The sequence below is a fragment of the Solanum tuberosum genome, unplaced genomic scaffold (genome assembly GCF_000226075.1).
Source record: "Solanum tuberosum cultivar DM 1-3 516 R44 unplaced genomic scaffold, SolTub_3.0 scf00173, whole genome shotgun sequence".
NCBI lineage: Eukaryota > Viridiplantae > Streptophyta > Magnoliopsida > Solanales > Solanaceae > Solanum > Solanum tuberosum.
Genome location: NW_006239104.1, coordinates 839,094 through 865,598, shown reverse-complemented (window position 1 = coordinate 865,598; position 26,505 = coordinate 839,094). Strand labels below are relative to the sequence as shown.

The window sequence follows — 26,505 nt, the reverse complement described above, 5'->3', positions numbered from 1 at the left end:
CCACCATGTGGCTACGCCACTGCAGACACCACGTTCATCAAAAGAAAAAATTTCAAGAATATTCCAACAATCATGGGTGTGATCTAGTAATCAATGAAGTGAAGCAAACTATGATTCTCAAATTTAAATTTATAGTGAAGGCAAGATACACTAGATGATATTTTTTTCATCTGCCTAAGCTTTGATGGCCGGCTGATTAACCTGATATATATATATATATATATATATATATCAGGTGGTAGAAGATAACATTTACCCAATGAAATAGTAAAGGTACAGCAAGCTGGCCAGTACACTATTATTATAATTACAAAAAAGTAAGAATATTTTTTGATCGGTAAAAGAGCAAGAATATTCTATCTGCTATCATATTCTTTTGAACGTAAGTTTCATATGCTAACAGGGTGCGTGTTATTTCAGGAATTTGTGATAAAGACCCTTTCGAATTTTTATTTTACTCCAATATGGAAAAGAATTTATTTTAGATTTTTTTTTTTAAAAAAAAGCTTTTATAACATGAAAGCATGTTAGCTAGCATAAAAATATCAACTTTGATGGTTTTTTAAGCGTTCCACTGAACTTTCGAATTTGCTTTACTAGAAAGTTAGCATTTGAACTTTTAGATTGGTGTCTTGACAAGTACTCTTTTGACCTTTTCTTCTGTCACAAAAAAAACTTCTATTATTTTCTTATATGTAACATTTAAAATATTTTGTTAATTTGGAAAAAAAATGTCAAAAGTATTTCAATCTTGAAATCGAGACATTTTAACGGTAGATCCTAAGGAGGATAAAGTATACACACTTTGGGTGTGTTTGGTAAAAATGAAAATATTTTTCTGAAAAAATAAGTGGATTTTTACTTGTTTTTGAGTGTTTTATTAGTAAGGAGAAAATATTATTCCAGGAATATTTAGGTATAATGGTGACAAATACTATGACATTTGGATCAGGACCTGCCCTTAAACAGGAACCCTTGCTTCGACTCCGACTCGAAATCCAACCCAACCCTGGCCTAAGCCTAACCTGGGACCCAACAACTGACCCAGCCATGACTAGGGACCCGATGTCGACTCGAGGCCTAACCCTGACATGAGACCAACCTTGAAAATGGGCTAATGGAAAATTTGTAATTCTGATGAAAACAAGGCTTAAGGGTGAAGTACCACAATCATAATCATTTATTATACCAACCTTCTAATTAGTTTTTTTCTATTCACATTCTTTCTTTTGAGTGCATTTGTATTCTAATTGAAGATTTTTACAAAAATATACGGTCTATATGAATAGCCTCTTCTTTTTTTTTCACAGCAATACTTATACATACGATATTTTACTGTAGATATTGTATGTATAGAAGTGTATAAGAGGTGCTTATACACATTTTTACGCTTTTATATAGATCGGCTTATGTAAAAATTGTGTTTGTAGTTCTATGAACTTCAATTATGAACTTTAAGTACATATTTACAAATATTTTTTTACGACTAGCATGACTAAACACAATTCATCTTCAACTTTAAGTCCATATATTTTAAGTAAAACGAAAAATATTAATATTTGATGTCTATTCATATATAAAAATATAAATAATTAAAATTTAACTCTTTATTAAGCGCAAACAACATCTCCTTGCAAATCACCATGTCAACAATCTTTAGTCTAAAAAACCAAGCTATGGAATTTAGCTAAAAAAAACAAACCAGCTCTTTCTCCACGTACCATTAAAAATATTGTCATATCTTTAATTAATTAGTTTGCCAAAAAGAAGAAAACAAATAGAAAAAACAAGTGTAAAGTAGCTATCAACCAGCCATGAGCATAAACAAGTCACACATTTATTTTCTTATTTCTAGCTCTAATTCTCGTACAAACAATTAAATTCTTTTTCGTATGATTCCAAAATATAAACAAATAAACAATCCTATCTAAAATTGAATATGTCCATTCTTTCTTAATTTATGCCAAAAATGATGTACATGGTTAAAAGAAAAGATTAAATTTTTTTAGTGCACTTTCGGATTAAAAGCGGATAACAGGGGCATTATTTGAAATCAAACTAATTTGAAGTTACATGCAATTTTTCATTTTTTATATTTTAAGTTCGTATTTTTTTTCTTCATAAATCTGAAAACCCCGTAAGTTATGAAAACTATCAAAATTACCTCAAATCTAATATAATCTTATCAAATAAGCAAACTATAGTTCATAATCAAGATATACTGGATTATCCTAAGGAGCCACATAGATAAATCGTTTATTCCATGATCCTTTTATAAATAAACATTTACAATTACAAACTTTCAAATACACATAATTTTATAAAATTTCTTGTAATATAATTCTTAATGTAAACATTTGCACTATTTTTTCTTTTAATATAATTCTTAATGTAAACATTTGCACTAGTTTTTCGTTTAATATAATTCTTTCACGAGGTATGGACAATTTCACTCTTTAGATCGATCATCAGTATTTTCTTTACAAAATATAAATTTATAAGTTAAGTTTTACATTTTAAAAAGTTTTGAGATCTCTAAACTTGTTAAATAACGAGAATTTGAAATGATGTTCTTAAATTATGTATCTAAACATATAATTAAAATTATAATTTCAAATCACATGCCCAAACGTCCAAAATTGTTAAGCTAGTCAATTCACTATAAAGTGAAAAAGGAAAAAAAGAGTAACCATTCAACGCAACGTGTGGAGTGCGAAAGGAAAAAGGGAAGAGTTTACCGTTCAAAATGGTTCTCCCAAATTTGGGTCGAGGCCTATAAATATATCTCAAAGAGCCTCGCGAGCTCTTCACATTACCATTCCCTCCCTTTTTGTACCTCAACAAATCACCATTCTTCTATCTTTGGTAAGCTTCAGATCTTGATTTCTCTCTTTCTCTCTTCCCGATCTACGCTTTTTCATTCATCTCCTCAATTTCATACATTGCATTCTTCAATTTACTGCATTTTCTTTGCTCCGATCTGACCCGAATTTTGTTTCTTTGTTTTGGAATTCTTGAGATTTGATTTTGTATTTTGGAGCTAGTTTTGATTTGATCTGATTAGGAATTTGTTTATGGTTGAACAGATCTCATGCAATTTCATCTGGTTTGCGCTGCTCAATTTTGCACCGACAGATTTATTGTTTCTCGTTTAAAGATTTGATTATTATTTTTTTGATACTTGTGGGTTTTTGTTTAACTTGTGTTGATCTCTTTCAATTTCAATGGTGGAGTGTTGCTGGAAAATTTCTACTGTTTTAGGATAGTATCGAGGCTTGGGAATAGTTTAGGCTGGTACTTGGGAATGTATGTGGGAAGGAATAAATTAATGATAAAGCGGGGCGGGTGCATGTAAATACCTGGGTTCTGGCTTTTTTGCTTTTTATTGTCATCTATTATGAAGATTGATGTTTTATACTTTAGATTAAAAGTGTTGCTTCAAGCTTTGTAATGTACATTTTCTGGAGACATGAAGATTCTGTTTTTGACTCTAGCAGTTATAATATCTGAAGCTTATTAATGTGAACATGTTCATTTTTCTTATGTGATCTGAAGCTGGAATATATTAAGTGAAGATTCCAGCATCTGATCTCTGAAAGTGCAAGTCTTTTCCTTCTAGATGTTCAGTCTCCCTTCCTTTATTTTTAGTGTCAACATTCCTGAGTAATTGATTGAGTCTGTCTTTCTGCAGACAATTTTGTAAGACCAAATTACCAGAAATCCATGGGGACTGTTGTCGAGTCTGCTAACCAGGTAGCTTTCTTTACAACTAAATGTGCTTCATATATCCAGAGAATATTCTTATTACCTTGATTATTGGTGTCCACTCCCTTTGTGAATGAGTTCTCATTTTCGTATGGTCTAAGCATCTGGAATCTAAACAAAAGTGAAATGCTTTCTACACTGGACGGCATTATTGGAGGGATGCTTGACCTTTAAGCTTTCACTAATTTCTCTATTGTCAAAGCAAAAAGAAGTTCTACTATAATTAAAAAAACCTGCAGAAAATGTTATGAGATTTTAAAGACTTTAAATAGTGGAGTTGTGGTATCCAGTTCTGGTGTCTTAGTCTTACAACATATGGGGCTACAACAATTGCACTGTGAAATTAGATACCGATTTTCTAGATTTGCAGGATGCATGTACCAACAGCAACACCAAGAAAGAACGGAAATAAGGGTCCAACTCCCATTCTCCTCCCTGAAGTTCTTTATGTATAAAAGTTCTCATATCGTTCTATGAATTCTTCTTGCTAGGCATTAATTCTATTATCATAAGAACATTATTGTTGAATATAAAAAACTCCTCCCCTACATAAATTACCACCTCCACTCTTAATAAATAGTATAATTATCCATGATTTCTGCTCCTGCAGTGTCACGCGGATGCCACATTCTCCTTAATTTGATATCTTCTTAATAATGAATTGCAGGGAGCAGTAAGCCTGCCAACCAACAAGAAGGTCACTGTTATTTTTGTTCTAGGTGAGTTTTTCAACACCAACATTGCATGATCTTGTGCCATTCTCGATACGGCACCTCATAGTATGGCAAAGTATTTTGTCCCTGTATGTAATTGTGAGGATTAGAGGTGGAACTTGTTGGACAATATATGTTTGCCATCATATGTTATCTGATCTACATGTTCAGTTAGTGCTACCACTAATACCAATTAAAATGCAGCTCTTGGCAGTCTACATGTCTAACTTTTTAGGGTTTGACGCCGTAACTATAGCTTCTTTGGTTGAAACTGCCCAAACCCATTTATTGTATCAATAAACTATTGCCTGGATGACCCTAAGGATCCTTAGGGAATTTACATCCAATTTTAATCAAAATGAAACAAGAAGCTATATTGTGTAAAAGTCAGATCAGATTGGACTGGTTGGAAAAAATTTGACTCCAGTTTAAATTGTGATGGTAGAATTGATTTTCTGAAGTAACGGGGCTTCATCTTTGTGATTAAAGTTGACAGAAGGAGGGTTTTGTAGTAATGACTTGTGAGGGTTACTTGAGAAAAATTGAAGGAGGTATATCTATTTCACCATAAAACTTAATATACTCTTAAGCTAATTGCTCTGCTTCTTTATCTAACTCACTCAAAAAAGATTTTTTATGTTTGGGCATTGTGAATAAAACAATTATTAGGAAATATCCTATTATGGGGATGCCACCTGTGCGGATTTGTGGATCAAATACACATCCTCATTGTACATAGCATATTTGTTGATGCAATCTGTACCATTGATATTAGATTTTTGTCCTGTTCTAAGATTTGTTTCCTCTATTAACTTGGACAGGTGGCCCAGGCAGTGGTAAGGGCACCCAATGTACTAATATTGTTGAACACTTTGGGTACACCCATCTAAGTGCTGGTGATCTTCTCCGAGCAGAAATAAAATCTGGTTCCGAGAATGGGTAGGATATCTTGTTTTGATTGTGTGTTGTTTTATCTTTCTCCCTACTTTTTACCCTTTGTCATTTCAACCAACATTCTGTGTAGTAGATCAACAGCTGTTTGCTAAGTTGCATCATTCTCTTTGAGTTTTGTTCAATAGCTTCAAGCAATATTGCACACAAAGGATTAATCCTCAGTACTGTGCTTTTGAATGTACAGGACGATGATTTCGAACATGATTAAAGAAGGGAAAATTGTTCCATCAGAGGTAACAATTAAGCTTCTCCAACGAGCAATTCAGGAAAATGGCAATGACAAATTTCTTATTGATGGTTTCCCCCGGAATGAGGAGAACCGTGCTGCTTTTGAGTTGGTCGTGAGTTCCTCAGTACACCACTCTTTTTTAGCTGCATCTTGATAATTCTCCTATTTATTAAGAGTTGTTAAAATTTGACTTTCACATTTTATTGTCTCCCAGACTGGAATTGAGCCTGAGTTTGTGCTCTTCTTTGATTGTCCTGAAGCAGAGATGGAGAAACGCCTTTTAGGTCGGAACCAGGTTAGACATATTATATCTTGGTAGAAGACTTCTTGTCATGTTTACAGTTCTTCAAACCTTTATGGTATTCTTGTTTCTTCTTTGTTAATCTTCTTTTCTAGTATTGTGATTGATTTTCTTCTCATTAACTTTGAAATTTTCGTTCTTTAGGGAAGAGAAGATGATAATATTGAAACAATAAGGAAGCGATTCAACGTTTACATGGAATCTAGTCTACCTGTTATTGAATATTACAACTCCAAGGGGAAGGTTCGAAAGGTACTGTTTTATCTTGCAGCCTCTTTACCATCTTCCTCCCCTCCACTCTAGAGAGAGAGACTGTGCATATTAAACAGAAGTCGACATCTTTTTTGCCTTCAGATTGATGCTGTAAAGCCCGTTGGAGAAGTATTTGAAGCCGTTAAAGCTGTTTTTACCCCAGCTAATGAGAAGGTAAAGTATTAACGATGGTTTAGTGAATGTTTCAAGGATATTAAGACCTAGTAACTTGCATGGAAAAGGATAGCTGGCATGTGTAATGTAATTGGGAGGTAAATGTTAGGGCTTATGCATAGCTAGATCTGTTCTACATTATGAGATCAGTAAATTAACACTTGGTGTTGAGAATCCTGTGAACTTGTTTGCCTTACAATTCAAACAATTTCTGCATATATTTTGAGTTCATGGAGCATTATTTTTATTTATCATGATTGATATGGTTAGAGTTGCTCCTAAATTTTGCCTTATCCAGGAGAATTGTCTCCATAATAATATGCCAGAATGATTGATATGATGATTCACTGTGGTTGGCTTGCTAATTGAGCTCATAATATGAGCTGATCTTCAGAACAATTAGGCCTCAATCCATAATAAGTTGGGGTTGACTATATGAATCCTCATTAACCATATTAATCCAATTAAAATTCATCTCACACCAGCATTTATACAAAATAAAACTTAAAGTACTAGAAGTTCTCTAACTTTGTGCAGTCATAAAAATCTCTTCTATTACCAATTGATTGGTATGGGCATATATTCTGTCTTTCCATTATGCCATCGTCTTTATTTGTTTGTCTAAATAACTATATTTTGGTTGTGCATATCCTTTATTTCCTTTTTCTTGTTATTTTATACATATTTTTCTTTTATGTAACAGGTTGCGGCCTGAGAATTCATTAGTAGAGAGGCATCAGGATTAATTGTTATGGTAATTGAGAACCCTAAACTTGGGCTTGCGTTAATGTGTGCATCTGTTTCTGCTGCTGTGAATTGATTTTACTGTTAAGTGTTAACTAACCTTTTCTTCTGTCATTTCTCTCTCCAGGTATATCAGTATTGTTTGAATATTGGTGCTTGCTATGTGTCTTCAGCAAAACGATGTATCTTTATAGATTCTACTTTTTTTATACGAGTTTATGCAAAATTTTCTCTTTGTTTTTCCCCTCTATTTTTTTGTTTCTTTTGAAGGAAACACAATGTTGTATTATTGGCTTATTGTCTCTGTATTGTTATCATTATCGATTCTGATATCTGATAAATAATATTACAAGAGTTTCTCCCTTTCTATAACGAACAAATCCTTGAAACTCAGTAGTACTAATAATTATTATTTGGCTATCCATTTGCACAAATTTAAGGACAATGTCCTATCTTGCTCTTGTCAGAGCCTTCCAAGAAGACAGGACCACAGTAACAGAACAATCTTTTTGGCAAGTAACATTATCATATGCTACAAAGACGAGCTCGGAAGAATGCAGAAGAAAACGTATATGTTCTAATAGTTGGTAATTACTGATACTGAAAATAACTAATATAGCTAGTTGCAAGTAAAAAGTACACAAGGTGAAATTTTTAAACAAATATGATGCCATTTTGTTGTATAGTATCAAGAATAATCCCAAGTCTGCCTTCTATTCGTTCGTTCTTCCCAGGTTCATATGCAATGGCATAGACATCAGCTTCTTTTGATCGCTCTGCAATCAATTTGCCTATTACCCTAGCAGCATCGTTATCAGTAAGTGATGGCAATGTGTTCCTCAAGTCTCTCGAGTTTGTGGTAGCAACAGATATCACCTTGCTGGTTCCTCGATGCATGACTTTGGCATGGATAAATCGTTTTGAAAAGAAAACATTTAGTAAAAAAGGTCTCAAATACATATCTGTCCTTTGTTTCCATGATTTCCTGTTGGGCTTCTTTGCAGCTTCACTCCGAGATCTTCTTGTCCATGCAGCCTCAATGACAAATTTCTACAAAAATAAAATAAAATGAGCAAGTACATTCTTAAATCCGCATGAAACAGTTACCCATGCTGCAGTTTCTAATCTGTTATCCATGCTAAGCTAGGATATAAACATGTCGGAAGACGCTATACATGCAGAAATTGTACGGTATATGAATACCTCCTATTTTGATCCAAACTCTTATCTCTTCGTAGAGCAGGGATCTTATTCGAGCAAAATGATGACTTCTTTCATAGATTAAAAGTTTCCCAACTTGAAAGAATCTTGTCTCCTAAACTCTTTATAATATCAAACAAAATAATTGTCTTCTAAGTAAAAAAGATATGTACTTGCAGCAAAAAAAGTAAGCTGAGGCAGCTATGCTATCGGGTAAGCAATGAAGAAACACAATGGATACGATTTTGAAGTCAACTACATATTCAAATTTCACTCACATTACCAATCACTGTACATCACATATGCCCAATTCTAGAAGATACTTCCCATAAATCAGCACATCTGTTTAATAATTAAGTAACAAAAACAACATATAAACAAGCCAAGCAATACAGATATAAGAAATCTCCGCATGTGAATATTGCTTTCAGGAGAATAATTGCAGGTAAAGAAGGTGAGATAGTGAATGAAACTACAACAAGGTTTCTCTACAAATAACTCTTGGTGAGAAAACTAAGAGCCATTTTTCTTTGGAAGTTCTATCTCGTTCTTGGTATGTACTAACTCTATCCTAAAACTGTTCTCCAATTCTGAAGGAAAAAAATATGAGAAACTTTTATGTTAAGAGCTAAAATGTAAATGCAACACTAGTCAATCGAGCTAACCTTATATCAAGATACACTCTAAAGCAGCAGTGAGCATTGAGTTACAATTTAAAAAGGCCTTAATGATTAAGCAGATACATTCCAGTTCTCGTCTAACAATATTTACACAGGTCAGGAACTTCATCCAGCACTCTCTACTTAACTACAATCATGTAAAGATATTCAGACTCTTAAGAGTGCAAATAGCAATGTTGAAAAGAAGGAACATATTTAGCAACTGTTTGTACAATCCCTTTGCCCATCTTTACGTCCTCACTTCGACAACCTTCTCTTTCCCCTTCCCCAAGAGAGGTAGCTGTTCAATCAAAAACTTAGAAACCACAATGGTCAATCTCTATTTTGAAAATCAACATTTGTGTCATATGAGCTTTGCTTCAGAATTCCTCAAATTGACCCTTAAATCTCATAAAAATCCAGTCTTTCAAAAGGAACACTATCATTTCAGCTGAATTTCCTTTCTAATATCACAGTTTTTCACAATCAGATAAGGTGGAAACATACACTGCAGTTAAGCAGAAATATCACCAACTATTTTTCCCTCTTTCACATTTTTTTTTTGACCTAGTTACTATCCAGAGTCAATAACACACACACAAAAAAAAAAAAAAAAAAAGACGAAATGTGTATGCAGATTAAATCAAATTAGGGCAAGAAATTGACAGAATTAAAGTAGAAGTTACAGTGCGAAAGATTCTCTAAAAAATAAACTAAAATTGTTGAAAGAGCTGAAGAGATATACCTTGTAGAAAGAGAGATTTGAAAGGCAGGGAATTGAAGAAGCAGAAATTTTGAGTTGGGGAAATGAAGAAGACCATGAAAGGGAATTGGGTTTGCGTGATGACCCGGATGGAAGCAATTCGGAGGAAAGGGAGAAAGATAGAGGTGCCAATGAAGAAGAAGAAGAAGCCATTCTTGGTGAACTCTTCTTCACTAAGGTAAAGGGAGAAATATCTGTTTTAACCAAACAACACAGGAGATAGGCCTACTGTGTAATAACTCTGACTATCTTATTTGTGACGGTTCGATTTATTATATTATAATCTCGTTTCTTCTTTCCTTACCGTATTGGCAAGGAGTTTTGTAGTTTATATTTTTTTACCAGAGTTTCAAATACCAAAATATAACAATAAATATACAATGCTTGCATCTGAAGCATTGACAAGGGGCTAGAGTTTTAATAAATAATTACAAATTTTAGTGATTTCATTTATAGCAATATTATGATAAATTTGTAAAATAAATTATATATGCAATATATATGTATTATAAATGTTTAATATATATTATGCTTGTTTGATAAGAAATTGACACATTATATAAAAATGCGTGTAAAGATATTATTCATCAATAAAACTTGTATTATATGTGTTCTATAAATTGTTCTATATGATTAAAACTCGAGAAAATGACATAAATAGTCCCTTAACTATAAGAGTGGTCTAAAATGGTCCCTTAACTATTAAAAACATATCAGTTTTGGTCCCTTAACTAACATTTACCGGTTTTAGTCTCTTAACTATAAACTTATCAATTTTAGTCCTTTAAGTATTAAAAAACTTATCAAGTTTGGTCTTTGCCCATTTTTTAATACAAATAGTTTAGGTTTATATTAACGGAATCCATATCTCGAGAAATTAAATCCTTTAGCAATTTTTTTTGTTGTTTCTCTCTTTCCGCTATTTTTTCTTCAAATTAACCTTATGCGAAGAACTTTAACCTCAACGATTTAAAATAAAATTCACGAGGAAAGAAATATAAGTCATAATTTTATTCAACATAGAATAAAATGAAGCATATTATTGCTACTAATGACTTGAGTATGCTAAACTTTATTATAAAAAAGAAAAAAAATATTACCCGTTAAATCCAAAGTTTGTACTCCAACGACTTCATTGAACGAAATTTGTTTAATTTTCAGATTGAAATTTATAAAATGGTAGATTTTTAATTTTTTAATTTTTTTAAATAGATCAATTTTATTATTCTATTCATTTTATTTTACGTAAAGAAATTTGTGTGAATTAAATAAAATTCGCACTGATTAGCATATTCAAGTCATTAACAATAATTACATAAATTAAATAAAATCAGCATTGATTAGCATATTCAAGTCATTAACAACAATTATATGCTTAATTTTATCGTTCATTGAATAAAATTAGGATTTATATTTTATTTCCTGATTAATTTTATTTTGAATTGTTGACGTTATTGTTCTTTTCATAAGAGTAGTTTGAAGAAAGAAGGGCGGGGGATAGAGAAACAACTTAAAAAATGGGTTAAAAATTTAATTTCATGAAGATTTCAGTTAATATAAACCTAAGCTATTTGTATTTAAAAAAAGGACAAAGACCAAACCTGATAAGTTTTTAAATACTTAAAGGACTAAAATCGATTAGTTTATAGTTAAGGGACTAAAACTGGTGAGTGTATAGTTATGGGACCAAAGCTGATAAATTTTTGAATAGTTAAAGGACTAAATCCGTTAAGTTAAGTGTATAGTTAAGGGACTATTTTAGATCTACTCTTATAGTTAAGAGACTTTTTATGTTCTTTTCTCATTAAAACTCTATTGTAAACGTATTAAAAATGATCAAGTAAAAATATATATTTTATTATTATAAACAGTAAATATTTTCTTAATATAGTATATTTATGTAAATTTCTCTTCCAAAGTACTGGCCCAAGAAGCCCAAATGAACTTGCATAGGACCATTGAAGAGGCCAGCTCCCAAGGTTACTAGGCTCTTGCCTGTTGGACCTTCGTCCTATGTTGGTGCTTTGTACAAGCCCACAAGCTGAGGATAAAATCAATTTGTCTATTTTTTAAAACATTAACTGTTATTTAAGGGTAAAATGATAACTATGTATGAGATTTTTTTAGCAAACCACGAACCCTTTTTCTTTTTTAATTCCAGATTGTTCGTCTGTCACTTTCTAGGCAAAGTCTAAGTGATCTCCTTAAAACTCCAAAAATATAAACTCTTTTTGGTATTTCATGTCCATCGTGTCTTACCATAGCGACAATCATACAACTTCCTTTTTTTTCTTCACAAATTTCTCCAATCATGAATCCAAACATCACCAAAGAGTACCCTCTCGAGAGAGAGTGAAGCCAAGAACGATCGAGGTATTATACCTACAAGTATCCATTCTCTATGGCTTACTTGAACAGAGACCAGAGACGTCTCTTTGATTCTAGGAACTTTCAGAATATCAAAAAATACTCATTCTGTTTGTTTTTTTTAGGAACTTTCAGATTATCACTTTTCTTCATACGTTCAACTTCTTACAAGTACATTCTGTTTGTTTTTTTTTTCTATCATTTTCTGCATTTTTTAAAATTATTTATTCCGTCTTTTTAAGTTCTCTTTGAATTTTTCATTTTTCGAGTTGAATTTCATGGTTGCTTAGGTTGAATTGAACTCTTAGTGAAAACATATTATGATTGTAATTTCACTTGTTTTAGAATACTTTTCAAATTTTAAATTATGTGTGTTCATATTCTGTTCATGTCCAATCTGATTGCTTTTTTTTTTTCAGTCACAAAAAAAACCACTTTTCGTTTCCATCTCCTGTCAAGTTTTTCTATTTTCATCATTTGCATTTATTTGTGGAGGTATACTGTGTTAATACTTGAGTTCTTGAACTAATTTTTATGTCGACTCATTCTCAAGTTCATTGAGAGTTATTCTATGCCTATTGTAGATCTCTAACTCATTTGATTCATGATTGGAGTTAAGGTTTGGAGGATAATTATTTTATTTCTCTACAATTCATTTTCTACTCTCAACTTCAAAATTCAGCACAAGACTATCAAAGAATTGAGTTGAAGATTTGAAGAAAAAAATCCTAAGAGGCAAAAGGTAAGGTCAATCAACTCAACGAAATTCTGTTTATATTTTCCAAATATAATAAATCTTACTGTTCTTTTAAGAACCTAATAATAGCATAAGTATACTGTCACCGGGGTGATTAGTTTTCCTTAATTGAACATTGATCGGTGATTCATGTATTAAGACTAGGGTAGGGAGGCCCGTGGCAAGCACGGGCCCAATAGTCAAAGTATTATGCTTCTGAAAGTGTTGTAATATTAATGAATCAAGGGTCAGGGCGTTTGTAGAAGATAGATAATATCATATATTTTAATATGTACTAGTAGAAATATTTAGAATATGTACAATAGACATCAGCATGATGTCGAGTTGAACGATTTGCACATACTAACTAATGGAATATAACAAAAATAATATACATGTTGCAGTATCATATTTAGAGGACACTGCAGTTTGCCTGGCCACAGTTAACCTTCCTCATGAAATAAACCAGAGCATAGGGAGAGTCCTTGATTATATTGTCCCTATCATAAGCAAAAGTGACAAAACGATGTGAGGAAGTTCCTGCAATTACACAGTTTAAAGTATGTTAGAAAGTGCAATTATGGCAACAGATAGGGAAGTTATTTTAATATAGGGATAAAGTAGAAAGAAATGCATGGAATCATCATAAAAGTTATAGATTTGCTGGTAGACAGAAACCTCGTTCCTATTCTTCCTACTGATAAGTTTGTATTAATGTGTAGGACATCATAAGGAAGTAGAATAAGAGAAATGTAGAATGTATGCAGTGCAAGTTATGCAGCAAAACATGTAGATAGGCTTATATTGGAGTGTGAATTGATAAACACTAAGGAAAGAGCAAAAGGAGCCTAGAGTTTTCTACTATCACTAACACAGAGGAGACAAAAGGATTTGTTTGACTGTGATTATGTTTTTTAGTGTTCAAAGGCAGTTTGGCTGCATGTGAGTTGAGCTGTTGGTAGGAGTAGAAATAGGAAGGAGTAATAAATTTCTGTGACTGTGCACAACAACTGCTGCTAAATGTGAAGTAATGCAGTGTGTGAATTGTTGTAACTAAAAAAACCTATTTCAACAGTCAACATGAGATGAGGAACTAAAAAGAAAATGTTAACGAATTCACTTGAGCATGGATATGAACATGATTACAGAGTTTTTAGCCCTGAATTAATGCGAGCCCTTGCAATGTTATGTCAGATATAAACACGAAAAATTTGTGATATTTGAAAGGAGGTATAAGCAAGTGGGAAAGCAGTGCTATAACATAAGTATGACACAGCCAAAAGTAGAGGTTTTTAGCAGGAATTTTTGCATTAATTGTAAGTATGTGGAAATGGTAAGCATTCTGAGGTATAGTTTGGTGTGAAAGGGAGATGTAGACTGACCTTTTAGACCTTTTTGCTTGGTGTGGGTGGTCCAAATTTTGGCGGGCCATCTGAAGAACCAGCTGCAGTAGTTGTTGCCATCACCTCTACCTCACTTATTTCCAAAGGTTTAATCTTTTTAGAAGTCCTATGAGTGGTGATTTGTGAAGTATGTTCTTTTTCCGTGTAGGAAAGAATGGACAAAGTTGCATGCGTGGTATTTGAGCTGGCCCAAGATGATTTCCTTAGCTGAACTGCGATTACTTTGTTTGACAACATCTCATGGACATGAGTAAGAGACAATGATTGTCGCTGTAAATATAGCAAGTTAGATTAAATAGCTTAGAACAAAGCATATGTGGTACACTGTTTGTGCTGAAAATGTATGGTATTATGACAATAAGTGTGTTCAAGTAGTCAGTGGGAATGAGAGATAACCTTAGTGCAAGTTATGTCAAATATGTCTTGTGCTGTCATGGACAGTATTTTTTCTCCTAATTCAGCAGAGATAGATGCTGTGGTTGTAGCAGTATTGTCAATAAGATCAAGTTGGAAGCTACAACTGAAATGAAGTGAAGTTTCAAATATGTGTATAGTATATGCTATATTTTGTAGAAAGTGTAATTTAGACTTCAAAAGTATAGTACCGAGGCACTAAGGTTGTTTTCCGATTGCATTTTGGACAGTCAAAATCCTTTCTATCCTTTGTGCGCTTCTTCTGTTTGCAGCCTGAGCATTCAAGCACACAGAATTCTTGGAATTCATCTAATATGGCCATCTCTGCTTCAACACAGAACACTCCCATCTGTGCGCAGTTTTGATTATTTAGGCAAAGCTACAGAATGAGAAACTGAATGAGGAAACTCTCAAATGAGCAACGTGAAGTATTACTTACAGAAGGCGCTGATGAGATTTATGCAATAGAGAGAAGTTGTTGGCCAGCAGTAGTGACTATCATGGGAGCGGTAGATGAGCTTGTGGAGGTTTTATCTGATGGACAACTTAACAACATTGTTTTGTTTTCTTTTGCCCTATTGTTACAACAGATAATATGTTTAGTAGGTTGTTTAGAGGCAATTTAAATCTATAGAATAAATACGAAATGTCAGTACCAGTTCATGAGTGCGACTGCTTGCGGGTAATTAGGATTCACACGGAGTGTGGAATTTTACCTAGTCTGCAGTGACAACCCTGTATAACATATAAGTTGTATATTGTTTTGTTAGTGTATAACATTATGTTGGTAAGAAGTTGACTGTATATGTACCTTGATAAGTAGAGATTCCTATACTTCTTCCGAGGATTACAAGCAGATTTGCCTCTGGTGCCATTTTAGAGGCAATTTCATGTCCTTCTATTTCTCCGAAATCCTCCCATAGAGTGAACAGAAACTGAGTTTTCCTGACAGTGTGAGAACATAAGGACAAAAGAGTAAGTACTATGATAATGGTTAGACGATAATTGATGGTGGGAATAGATAAAGGGAAAAAGTTGTTAAAGTGCTATGATAATGGTTAGACGATAATTGATGGTGGGAGCAGAGAAAACGGAAAAGTTGTTAATGTGTCAAAATATTGGCAGAGAAAGGGTAAAGAGAATGTGAAATCTTGTACTTACTGATTGTCACAAAGGGTAATTTCTCGACACCTATGATGACTGCGACCGGCGTTTTTTTGGGGACCACAACGAAGAACAATTGCCAGTATATCTGCGTATGTAATATATAAAGAATTGTTGCAAGTCTTCTGCAGCAGCGCAGATGTATATTTTAGTCTGATAATAGCTAGTACAGTGGATATACCTATTTCAGCAGCAGAATCAACCATCAGATAAGGAATGCGGTCAAAGGTTGTGATATTCAGCTTGGTTGGCGGTGGAAGTGGTTTTTCAACTTCATGAGATGGTTTGATTTGTTCAATAACTGTTTCTTTGTCAAGAATCCAGTAGAATTTATGTATGGGCTTGCCGTATGAAGCTGGCGGAACTTTGACTTTTGCAGTAGAGATCAGGTAGGTATGGAAGAGTTTTAGCGTAGCTGCATACTGCTCAATTTCGTCAGCGTACATAACAGCCTTAATTTGGCATTCCTGAAAGTAAGAGTTATACAAAGTTGAGATTAAGTAAGTTGAGAGGTAAAAAGCAATAGTGGTAACATAAAAGATAATAATGAACTCACATCTTCATCTTCCAAAATCAAATTTTGGAATGTACATTTCTTGTCAAGGCTTTCTCGTGGGCGTCCTATTTCGACAATTTGAACTTTGCAAATCCAATCGCGTGTTACAGGTTCTATTTGGTCGATGTTCACTCTTAGTACCATGTTTGTAGAAAATATAGTTCACCAAATAGTAGTAGCTGCAGGATAAGATGAATATTAAGTCAAAGTACTTGGTTAGTTGAATTTTTATGAATAGGGCTGATTGAATGAGGGACTTGCAACATTGTTTCAGCAGTTTAGACAAAAGGGGAAAACGAATCGAACGAAAGCAGCACTGTGGAGTAAAATTCCCCTTTTAGCTGCGTAAATGAGCTTTTGTTGTAGAAACAAAGCATTAAGAAACTGTTGTAACAGGAAGTTAGGACAAAGACTGAACGTAGAGCACAAACTTATAAACAGTGGAACCATAATAAAGTTTGTATTTTCCAAACTAAAACAAAATGAAGAACAAATGAAAAGAAAACAACAGTCTTGTGATAGTAGAAGTAGAGTCATGTGTAAATCTGGGAGAGCCCTTTAGTACAGCTCAATGAAGACATAAAATGAGTTAGCAGGCATTATTAATGTGCAGAGTACAATTGGACAATTATTTTTTCACAGAAAAGCTGTTACAGGGACAGAAAATGTTGCAGAATATTAAACCAGCAACAATTATGTGTGAAACTTGAGTGAAATCACTATAGATTTAGGAAAAACAATATGAAAAACTTTATTGACAGAAACTAAATTTTGATGTTTCTATTTAGAATTTCCAAAAAAACAAACCAAAAAAAAACACAAAAGAAAACAGGTATTGTGCCAATATTTTGATGATGTCGGGGATTAAGGTAAAAGCATACTCCTGGGCCCATGTTGTATCTATGAAAGATTGAATACTATTGAAAGCATTAAATATGAGGCATGAAACAGGAAACTCATAAGGGAGGCTATTTCCTTAGGTTTTACATTTCCAATATGAGTACAAATGTAATACCATAGTAATTCACGTCCAAGTAATAAATATAATTTTGATCTATTTTTTTTTTCCTGTTTTGGTGATAAGCAGAATCTGGAGGAAAAATTGAAACTGGGAAGAGGGAAAACATGAAAAGGGAAGAAATATTACCTGAGAAAGGGAGCAAAATTTGTTCTTCAATCAAAGGCCATTAAATTTCTGTTGTATGAGTAATATATATACAAGGGTACTATTATATAAAAATACAAAAAATAAAAAATAAAAAATAAATAAATATGTACTACTTTATCCTTATCTAATTTGTTATTTGTATCTAATTTGTTATTACATTACAAATATATATATATATATATATATAGAAATTATAAAGGACAAAAAAATTACATGTGTCTTGTTAGAAATTCATGGGGATTTGGTTGCTAATGAAATAGTGCCAAAAAAGGCAGAAAATCAGTACATTTGACAGTCCAAAAAGAGACAAAATCATTACATTTGACTACCTATTGTAATGATTTTGTCTGTTTTTTGGCATTATTTCAGTGGCAACCCAAACTGCATGAATTTGTATGAAGACTGTTGTACTTTAATTTATTGTTTCTAAATAAGGATAAAAAAGATTTCTGTATTTATGTATTTTCTTATCTATGTATGTATATATATATATACTCTCTCTCTATATATATGTATATATATATAGATATATATTTATATATATCTCTCTCTCTATATATATATATATATACACACAGACAAACAGACACATCAAATCCTGTGTCATGTGGTTAATATGGTAGCCAAAATAGTAAGTTGACAAACACAGACAGATTACTACTGCTCTATTGGTATAACAAAAATAATGTAATTTAGATTTTCTTCATTTTCAATATATGTTGAACAATGGATGTAAAAACATTTAGAAATTGAGTAAATCATTAGTGCTAAGTTGAGATGTGGGTTGAATGTGAGAAGTAACAAAGGAAATGTAAGAATAAGCGTGATAAATCATCTGTACCTGGTTGCTCTGAATGGCACCTTTTCTTTTGTATGTTGGAAACATTGGTATTGAGTGAAGCAGAACTACCAGCATAAGGCATGGGATGTAATGTCCGGACATCAGGACAATTAACCACATTCATTTTTGTACAAATGAAGTCCGTGTTACCTCTGGCTGCAGCTACAGTCAGTGTGTAGCACATTTGCAGTTCCACATAAATACTTAGGAGTTTGGTTTAGGTCCAAAGGTAAGCAAATATTACAACATGCATGTCTACATAACTAAAGCTTAAGGATAGCACAAAAAGCATCACTGAATAATTGTAAGTTCCTAACCAAAGTTGAAAACCATACAGAAATTGAGTACATAACTTAAAAACAAAGGTCAACAAGACAGATATAAGCATAACAATACCTTCATGTGTTCATTTATCACTTCCATTTCCATCTCCATTTGCAGTTGAGTGAACCAATGGAGGCCTAGGTGGTGACAATTGGTTTTCTTGAAGATCTCCACGAGCAGCAAAAGCTTTAGTATTCTGTTGTACAACATCATCATCGCCCGCTTGCAAAGCTTGTACGATTTTTTTTATCAGTGATGCATCCACGGCACCATTTTTAGCAGCTTCCTCCTCCTGAATTGATAGTGTACTTTCCAACTCTTTCAAGTTTTCCAAATAGATCTTCAGTTTTGCGTGAACTTCAGCTTCTTCAGTTTTTAGTTTCTCATTTTTCTTTTGTACATCCTTTAACCAATGGAGAATTGATTGAAGGATATGCAGAAGAAAAATGAGCAGCTAAAAAATGAAAAAGCTGAAGTTGAGGCAAAACTGAAGTTGTATTTGGAAAAGTTAAAAGAGTTGGAAAGTAGAGTATCAATTCAGGAGGAGGAAGCTGCTAGAAATGGTGTTGTGAATGCGTGACTGATCCAAAAAATGGTACAAGCTTTGGAAGCGGAGGATAATGATATTGTACAACTGAATACTAAAGCTTTTGGTGCTGATGGAGATCTTCATGAAAAGCATCTGCGCTAAATCTCAGGTAGTCTTTACAGAATGAAAATCTCTGTTAAATCTCATCTGTGTTGCTATATGTGCATTAGACAGGAAAGCTGAATATAACAGTTGTACATATGGTAACATTTGAAGATTAACTATACCTTCAATTGATTCTTTCAATTTCCCAAGTTGTTTGGTAGTAGTTGAATGCGGAGAATAAGGTTTAACGTAGCGGAGATCCAGATTCAAGGGTCGTTGTAGTCGTTCTGTACTTCGTCAGACCTAGATACAGGCACATACAAAGAGGTAAGACAGCTTCCAATTTTGAAGTCTTACTTATGTTACTTAAAAGAACAATGAAATGCAGTAAACTTGCATTTTGATTTGAAGATAAGTGATCACTCTATTGGCATAAGACACTGCAGTTGGTGAAAGTGCAATGCTTGTACGATAGCAATGAATGTGTTTATTGAAGTATTTCTGCCTAAAGTATTCATTACGTTACGAAGCATCATAAAATGCAGATTAACACTTATAATGACGAAGCTTTGCATTTAAAAAAAGGCTCAATTAATTTGAAGGATCTAACGTAGGAGTTTTTTCTTTGAATTGGCTTTCATGTTGCTCTCTTATGATATTAGTTGACTTGTTAGATGGTTAATTGGATTGTAATGTTTAGAACAATTATATGGCCCAGCTGTAGTTTTCATGGAGGTAGATTTGCCAAGTGGTTGTGTCCCATTAAATTGAGGATTAGTAAGAAGTTCAGCAGTACAGTTCCACTGTTGTGTCTGTGCAAGATTATTAGGAGAAATGGAAAAAGTTTTAGAGAGAAAATGTTTTACAAATAACTGACAGCAGCAGTTCACATGGGTGATGTATGTGTGATGTAAGTTGTTGAAGTTGGAATGTTTGAAGGAGAAAAAACAGAAATTGCACCATTATGACAAACACTAAAGATCAATCTTTGATGCACAAAAGAAAGACAGAAAACTCACGAATTTTGGTGTTGAAACATAAGAGTTTAGGTTGATTGTGATGAAATGTTCTGATGGTCTCTTCAGCTTTGAAATTGCAATGTTCAAATGCAGATATAAATGTACATTTGCACGTGTTTAACAGTGAATTGACTACATTTAGAAATGAAGTAAATCGTTAGTGCTAACCTCAGATACCATTGTGTTAATTGTTAGTTGATGTGATTGAATTAAAAGTAAATTGTGAATTAGTAATATTGGAAAAATGAGACAATGAAAGAAAAGTTTCTATATGGATGCAAAATTTGTCAAATGAAAAGATAGAAGAAGCCAAGCAGGAACGTAAAAAGTCTTGCCAGGGTGATGTATTCAGAGTAAGAAGATGAAACAGCAATAGCAGAGGATTGTGTTTTGTACTTACCAAGTTAGGATGAGAACTAAACTTGTGGAAGTCTACCAACAACCTTGCTTTGTCCTTCCTGCAACTATGTATGATTCCACACATTCGTTGTGGTTTCTCCACATGAGAGTAAACCATAGTTAACAAGAAATTCATTCATCACTTCCTGAATCGAGAAGCTAAGTTTAGGTAGATGAAGTAATTACTTTAACCATCATACAGACCTAGTAGATATTTAGATAATAGTGAAATATTTAATAGTAAAATAATAGTGAAATATGAAATGATAATATACCTCAACAATATACCTCTGGCTGTCTACAGAGTGTAGATGACTTGCACTATATATAACAATTCTCCTAAAGAGTATGCACTATTACGAACAACAAAGTCTAGTTTTCTTTAGCACAAAGAAATTTGAAGTAGTAATCATTTCCATATTGCCTATACAGTAGCCAATAACAGAAACTAAGAAGAACAAAGACAGAAGAGGAAGAATAAAAAGGAATTACAATGTGGGGGTAGTTGTCTTCATCAATAGTTAGTGTGTTTTCTATATACTCTACAGCTATCTGTTTAAAAAAATATATTTAAATTTGAGGCTTTGTAATAGGAGAATACAACAACAACAGAGGTAGTTAACAATATTATAAAAGTTGATAATACTGTGACGGATTTGGAGGTGACATATAACATAGGTAAAATGTCATTTGTTTAGACTAAATTGCACATAAAGGAATCATATTATTGTTAGCAGGCCTGTAAGTGGTAGAAAATTGAAAAATAAGAACATTTAAGAAACTAAACTGAGGAGGCCAACCTTAATACATTCAATATTTGAAACGAATAATACTTCAAATAATTGGAAACATCCTTTTCTTTCAAAGTATTGTCAGAAGGAAATGTGCAGTAAATTTGCCTCGAACCTGGATTTGCTATTCCAGCTGCAGCATTTAGTTGAAAATGCTCTTTTTCAAAAGAACTTCTGCCCAACCCATTTTAGCTCCAGTAAAGGTGGATCAGCCGATTTTAACCCTCCCAATTCCAGCCCAACCTGCCCATTTGATAACCTACTTGTGACATACTAATATGTTAACATAATATAGAATTAAGCATTATAAAATGCATATAGTACTTACCTTGTAGGGATTACGCAAAAACTGCCTAGCCAGTGCTTCAACCTTCTTGGGCCAAGTGGCACTTGAATACAACGTTTGTCTATCTGGTCTAATCTGCAGTAGCATCAGAAAATACATAAAGCTCAGATTTGAAGCTTGTGTCAGCAAAATTTGAAGAATGATATAATAATTGAAAGACAAACACAACAAAACAGAATACCAACAAGACAAATGTACTGTAACACAACATGAAGATGTACAAAAGTAAGAAAGAGATTGCATTTTCGACCTATTTTGAACCAAAAACATATATAGTTAGGAGGATTTCAGATGCAGCAAAATCATTTTAGTGCCAAGTGCAACAAAGTGAGAAGAAACAACACATGCAATATCCGTGTTTCAAATATAGCCAGAGAATATGCAGAAGGGTAGAATGTGAAAGCTGTGACATATATGGTTAAATACTTAAATCATGCATCAGCTACATCAGAAGAAGCAGAAGTCATTTGAGAGCAGCCGAATGACAAGGTAATATTGATAAAGTCAAAGCTAACATTATTTACTAAAGTTGAAAGTGAACTGCTGACTACTGTCATGAAAATACGTAAACTACAATGAATTGATAAATATATTGTTCAAACCTCTTTGAAGAGAAAAGTCAGATGAATGTGTTGTGTTTCCTTTACCCATTTAACAAACGAACAGAATCTTTGTTATCCTTTTTAACTATTGTAACATTTGAACAGTCCAAATCTAGCAAGTGACCAAAATTTTGATATTTAAGGTGCAAAATCAACCAAGCAAATCAGTCAAGATAACTTCTTTCCCTGACATTTTAGTTATGGTCCTAGTAAAATGTACAAGCTGAAGAGCGATTATATGAAGTTGGCAAAACATTCTATTTTCTGCTGATATAATGGCTGAAAAGTTTAATATACAACCCCAGGGAAAAGCCTAAATCACTGCAGCTTGCTAGATAAAAATGAAATTTAAAAAGTTGTAAACAGCATAAAGGTAGTAAGAAAAGGAAGGGGGAGTGGGTTGAAATTTGGGATTCTCAGTAGACTGCAACTGTAATTTAATGTAATTTAAGTTGTACTATGGGGCCCATTTAATTGAAGAACTATTGTATTACCATATATTGGATTAAACGGAGATCAAATTGTTAGGAAAGTAATATCAAATGTGCATGTTCATATAGGAAAATTAATTAAGAAGAATTATCTTAAACAATGGTATTTAGCTTATTTCTATTATTCCATGTGATGAATCTGTTTTAAATTTTTCTCTGTTAAAAGTCATGTTCAGTGAAACAACAAAATAAGAATGATGTTGAATTCCCTATATCTACTCAGTATCGTAAAGCAAAAAGAATGGCAAGAGAGTGAGAGAAAGCTACAATAGTTTTCATTGAAGTTATAATAGATGACCGAGCTAATAGAATGCAGAAGCTGTAATTGTAAAGGACATTATGGGTTTTCCTGGCATAGAATTATAGAAGACTGTCCGATGTGTATGACACTTGTCTTTGGTAAAACAATTTTGAATGAAATTTAGAGTGGATAAACTTATTAAAGAATTCTTAAGTATTACAATTATTAGACCTCTGAAACAGCAGTAAATCAAAATAATAAAGATATGTTGTACTATTTTATAACATAAGTACATCAAAACTGTAAGCAAATAAGCAAGTGTAAGTCGTATTATAGTAAAAAATCAGAGGAAAAAACCAAATAGTTGCAAACAGCAGAAATATTAGATAGCTATATATGCAAGGGTCATGATGACCCTCCTTCTTTTTAGAGTCTTGTAAAGCTGTGACATAATGGGTGTTTAATGCATATCGTAGAAAATAAAGCTGCTCAAATCATTTGGATAAACAGAAATATAGTCTATGCACGAAATTGCAGGAAAAAAAAATAAGTCAAGTAAAGCAAATTGAAAATGGTATGTTAAAATATCGTAAGATTAGTGGCAATGTAAAACTGAAGACATTTTTGAGAAGATGAACATACTATAATAAGCTGAATATGATAATGTCAGAAGTTAAATAACAAATCAACAGAGAAGATAAAAATGAAGAAATCATTGAAAGTACAGTGAACAAAGTTAGGAGCATTAATTGGTATAACAGTATGACTATAAATTTTGTCTACCTCATGATCTTTTATTTGCCTTTTTAGGTAGGTCATGTTTGTGATTTCCTTCAGCTAGAACTATATAAACAGTTACCCTTGATTGAATAAGTTGTTCCTGCAATGGTAGCATTTAGGTTACTGAAAATGAAAATTTGAAATTTAAGTAATTGGCCAAGCACAATCTGAATTGAAAGCAAAAATTTTAAATTGAAAATCTTGAAATATGATTGCAAGTTAACTCTTATTTATCTTTCAAAAAACAGGTAAAGTAAAATAATGGGGAATTTAAGAATGTGTAACATCAGGGTGCGTAGTTGTTACATTTGTTGGTTTTAAAAGTACTGTGAGAATGCTTTTCGAATGATTTCGTCATAAACTACATTATATGTAGAATGATCATTTGTGTTCTCTGCTGTAGGCGAACGTATTAATATTTTTACATTGTCTGAACATTTTGCTCGAGATAAAGCAACATAAAGTTGTCTAATGTTTGACCTTGAGCTTTGTTTATAGTCATAGCAAAACATAACCTTATTGGAAATTGTGTTCTTTTGAAGGGAACTGGTAGCTTTTCATCTTGTGATGCTAGTAATGGTATCTTTGGAATAAAAACATGTTTATTTTTAAAATCACCACTGGAAATAGTAGCACTGTTAATATGTGACTTAAAATCATGACATATCAATCGTGTACCATTGCATAAACCTTCAGTAGGATTTAAGTTTCTTAATAATATAACTGGACAATTTTTTTTCAAAGTTAATTTATAAGGCGGTAAGTTAGCAGGATGTAAGGTATGTAAAAAATCTTCAAATTGGCACTGATCATTTGGTTCTATTGTTTCATCAATAGCTGTATAGACTGTAGCATCGTCGGGAAATCTATGTATAAGCATGTCATTTATTTCATCAACAAAATCATTTTTTGTTGTCAAAATAATACGGGAAGTTATAAAAGATGGATTAGAATAGAATGTACGGAAATCAGGATAAGTTACATTAAACAAAAGATTCAAAGATTCTATTTCATCTGTAAAGGGAATGACAAAATTATTGGGAATTTCAATTTTGTTGCAGTTGTTAGTTTTTTCTTGTCCATTTCCAATTCTCATTAAATATGCACAAAATGCTGGATCTTTTTTTGCACGCATGTTTTCAGATAAGCACAATTTTTCAAGATGATTCCAAATGTGAGGGTATAATAAACTTTGACTAATAAAGTCTTCCTTTTTTCCATTACGAACAACAGGAAGTGTTTGTCTAAAGTCTCCCCCAAAAATTACAATTTTTCCACCAAAAAGTGTTTTTGTATTCATAAGATCTTTTAAAAGTGTATCAAGAGCTTCAATTGTGTTTTTTTGGCCATTGAGACTTCATCCCAAACAATTAACTTTGAATCTCGAATTAGAGTTGCCAATGAACTTTGTTTACTAATATTGCAAGTGAAATTCTCATCGATGTCAATCGGAATTTTGAAACGTGAATGAGCTGTGCGTCCTCCTGGAAGTATTGAAGCTGCTACACCAGAAGTTGAAGTTGCCAAAGCTATGCATCCTTTTGTTCTTATGGCAGCCAACAAAGCTCGATAAAGAAAAGTTTTTCCAGTTCCACCCGGACCATCAACGAAAAAAGCTCCTGATTTATTGTAATATACCCTTTCAAGAATTATGTCATATGCCCTTTTCTGGTGAACATTTAATTTGGTTTGTAGAAGTATATCTTCTTCAGACACTATTATATTTCTTTCGAAATATATTTCTTTGGCCTCATTAGTTGTTTTAGAAGAGTTAACATTTCCAAATATATCTTTGAATTCATTTATGTTACGTCCCATTGAAAGTAGAACTTCATTGATATGATTTAAAACTAACTGTTGGATATATTTTTTGGTAACATTTGAAATACTTTGAAAATCTTCTGACATAGAGTTTTCATATTTTTCCCAAAGATCTTTTGGGTTACCAGGATTACAATAAACTAATAGTGTTGCAAATAGTCTTCTTAAACTATAAGGCATTTGATAGCTTACAGCTTCAGACATACAGGCAGTTAAGTTGTTATCAGAATATAGTAAGCCTCTTTTTTCTGCAGCTTCTCTAAATGTAGTGTAGCATGTTCCATCCATTGTACGTAGATGTTCGTATGATTTTGGTCCTCTTACGTTCATCAGAAGCAACCTAAGATAATATCTTTCTCCTTCAGTTGGATGACATGTGACAATACGTCCAATAGTAAGGCGCTATTTTCGACGCGACCATATTTTGTATGATGATGACCATACAAAGTGTTGGGGAAATTCTTTATACAGTAAATTGAGATTTATAGCATCGTTATTGATTTTGTTCATAAGAAAAAATTCTGTTAACATCGTTTTCCTTATCATTGGATTGTTTATTATCTGTTCGATAGTGTGGTTATTTTTGAATGAAACAAATTGTTGTCCATCAAGATGCAATTGCAACTGGCAAACACTTGGAGTCATTTCACTTAT

The 26,505-nt window shown here is 32.8% G+C and overlaps 3 protein-coding genes and 1 long non-coding RNA gene across 9 annotated transcripts in view; 2 read left to right on the top strand and 2 right to left on the bottom strand.

Annotated features, from left to right (window-relative positions):
• Nucleotides 1–7,497, top strand: part of LOC102583881 (UMP-CMP kinase 3-like) — a 29,438-nt gene extending 21,941 nt beyond the window's left edge. The window contains exons 1-11 of one of the 4 annotated variants that reach the window (XM_015311954.1): nucleotides 2,704–2,865; nucleotides 3,087–3,600; nucleotides 3,692–3,753; nucleotides 4,433–4,484; nucleotides 5,300–5,417; nucleotides 5,617–5,773; nucleotides 5,876–5,956; nucleotides 6,107–6,214; nucleotides 6,317–6,388; nucleotides 7,092–7,142; nucleotides 7,260–7,497. In XM_015311954.1, the coding sequence (XP_015167440.1) occupies nucleotides 3,724–3,753; nucleotides 4,433–4,484; nucleotides 5,300–5,417; nucleotides 5,617–5,773; nucleotides 5,876–5,956; nucleotides 6,107–6,214; nucleotides 6,317–6,388; nucleotides 7,092–7,103 (630 nt within the window). In that variant the 5' untranslated portion in view covers nucleotides 2,704–2,865; nucleotides 3,087–3,600; nucleotides 3,692–3,723 and the 3' untranslated portion in view covers nucleotides 7,104–7,142; nucleotides 7,260–7,497. Of the gene's footprint in view, nucleotides 1–2,697; nucleotides 2,866–3,086; nucleotides 3,601–3,691; nucleotides 3,754–4,432; nucleotides 4,485–5,299; nucleotides 5,418–5,616; nucleotides 5,774–5,875; nucleotides 5,957–6,106; nucleotides 6,215–6,316; nucleotides 6,389–7,091; nucleotides 7,143–7,259 lie in introns of those variants that run through there. The other 3 variants (XM_015311956.1, XM_006354569.2, XM_015311955.1) reach the window with 3 other exon arrangements.
• A 190-nt stretch (nucleotides 7,498–7,687) lies between these two features.
• Nucleotides 7,688–9,995, bottom strand: LOC102581110 (50S ribosomal protein L18). The gene is made up of 2 exons (XM_006354561.2): nucleotides 9,737–9,995; nucleotides 7,688–8,182 (listed from the first exon to the last, which is right to left on the bottom strand). Exons 1-2 carry the CDS (start codon nucleotides 9,905–9,907, stop codon nucleotides 7,787–7,789), a joined length of 567 nt encoding a protein of 188 aa, XP_006354623.1. The 5' UTR covers nucleotides 9,908–9,995; the 3' UTR covers nucleotides 7,688–7,786.
• Nucleotides 9,996–12,402: 2,407 nt separating this feature from the next.
• LOC107061920 (uncharacterized) overlaps nucleotides 12,403–26,505 on the top strand; it is a 24,066-nt gene continuing 9,963 nt past the window's right edge. The window contains exon 1 of the long non-coding RNA XR_001474318.1: nucleotides 12,403–12,863. This is a non-coding gene — a long non-coding RNA (uncharacterized lncRNA). The remainder of the gene's footprint in view (nucleotides 12,864–26,505) is intronic.
• Nucleotides 14,711–21,641, bottom strand: LOC102580770 (uncharacterized). 3 transcript variants are annotated; one of them, XM_015311947.1, is made up of 12 exons: nucleotides 21,055–21,641; nucleotides 20,781–20,925; nucleotides 18,800–19,664; nucleotides 18,404–18,565; nucleotides 16,395–16,573; nucleotides 16,020–16,305; nucleotides 15,836–15,926; nucleotides 15,486–15,619; nucleotides 15,391–15,409; nucleotides 15,114–15,249; nucleotides 14,866–15,023; nucleotides 14,711–14,780 (listed from the first exon to the last, which is right to left on the bottom strand). In XM_015311947.1, the coding sequence occupies exons 5-10, from the start codon at nucleotides 16,536–16,538 to the stop codon at nucleotides 15,132–15,134; spliced, it is 792 nt and encodes a 263-aa protein (XP_015167433.1). In that variant the 5' UTR covers nucleotides 16,539–16,573; nucleotides 18,404–18,565; nucleotides 18,800–19,664; nucleotides 20,781–20,925; nucleotides 21,055–21,641; the 3' UTR covers nucleotides 14,711–14,780; nucleotides 14,866–15,023; nucleotides 15,114–15,131. The 3 variants fall into 3 exon arrangements, with proteins under 3 accessions (XP_015167433.1, XP_015167434.1, XP_006354622.2); XM_015311948.1 differs by lacking the exons at nucleotides 18,404–18,565; nucleotides 18,800–19,664; nucleotides 20,781–20,925; nucleotides 21,055–21,641 and adding an exon at nucleotides 17,542–17,648; XM_006354560.2 differs by lacking the exons at nucleotides 18,404–18,565; nucleotides 18,800–19,664; nucleotides 20,781–20,925; nucleotides 21,055–21,641 and having other exon boundaries at nucleotides 16,395–17,643.

What these genes read in the sequence shown, in the direction of transcription:
- LOC102580770 (XM_015311947.1), bottom strand. Translation starts at nt 16,538, where the DNA reads ATGGTACTAAGAGTGAACATCGACCAAATAGAACCTGTAACACGCGAT. An exon ending in TGATTTTGGAAGATGAAGAT is followed by an intron (nt 16,306 to 16,394) that starts GTGAGTTCATTA and finishes TCTTACTTTCAG; the next exon opens with GAATGCCAAATTAAGGCTGT. An exon ending in ATTACCCTTTGTGACAATCA is followed by an intron (nt 15,620 to 15,835) that starts GTAAGTACAAGA and finishes TCACACTGTCAG; the next exon opens with GAAAACTCAGTTTCTGTTCA.
- LOC102581110 (XM_006354561.2), bottom strand. Translation starts at nt 9,907, where the DNA reads ATGGCTTCTTCTTCTTCTTCATTGGCACCTCTATCTTTCTCCCTTTCC. An exon ending in CAAATCTCTCTTTCTACAAG is followed by an intron (nt 8,183 to 9,736) that starts GTATATCTCTTC and finishes TTATTTTTGTAG; the next exon opens with AAATTTGTCATTGAGGCTGC.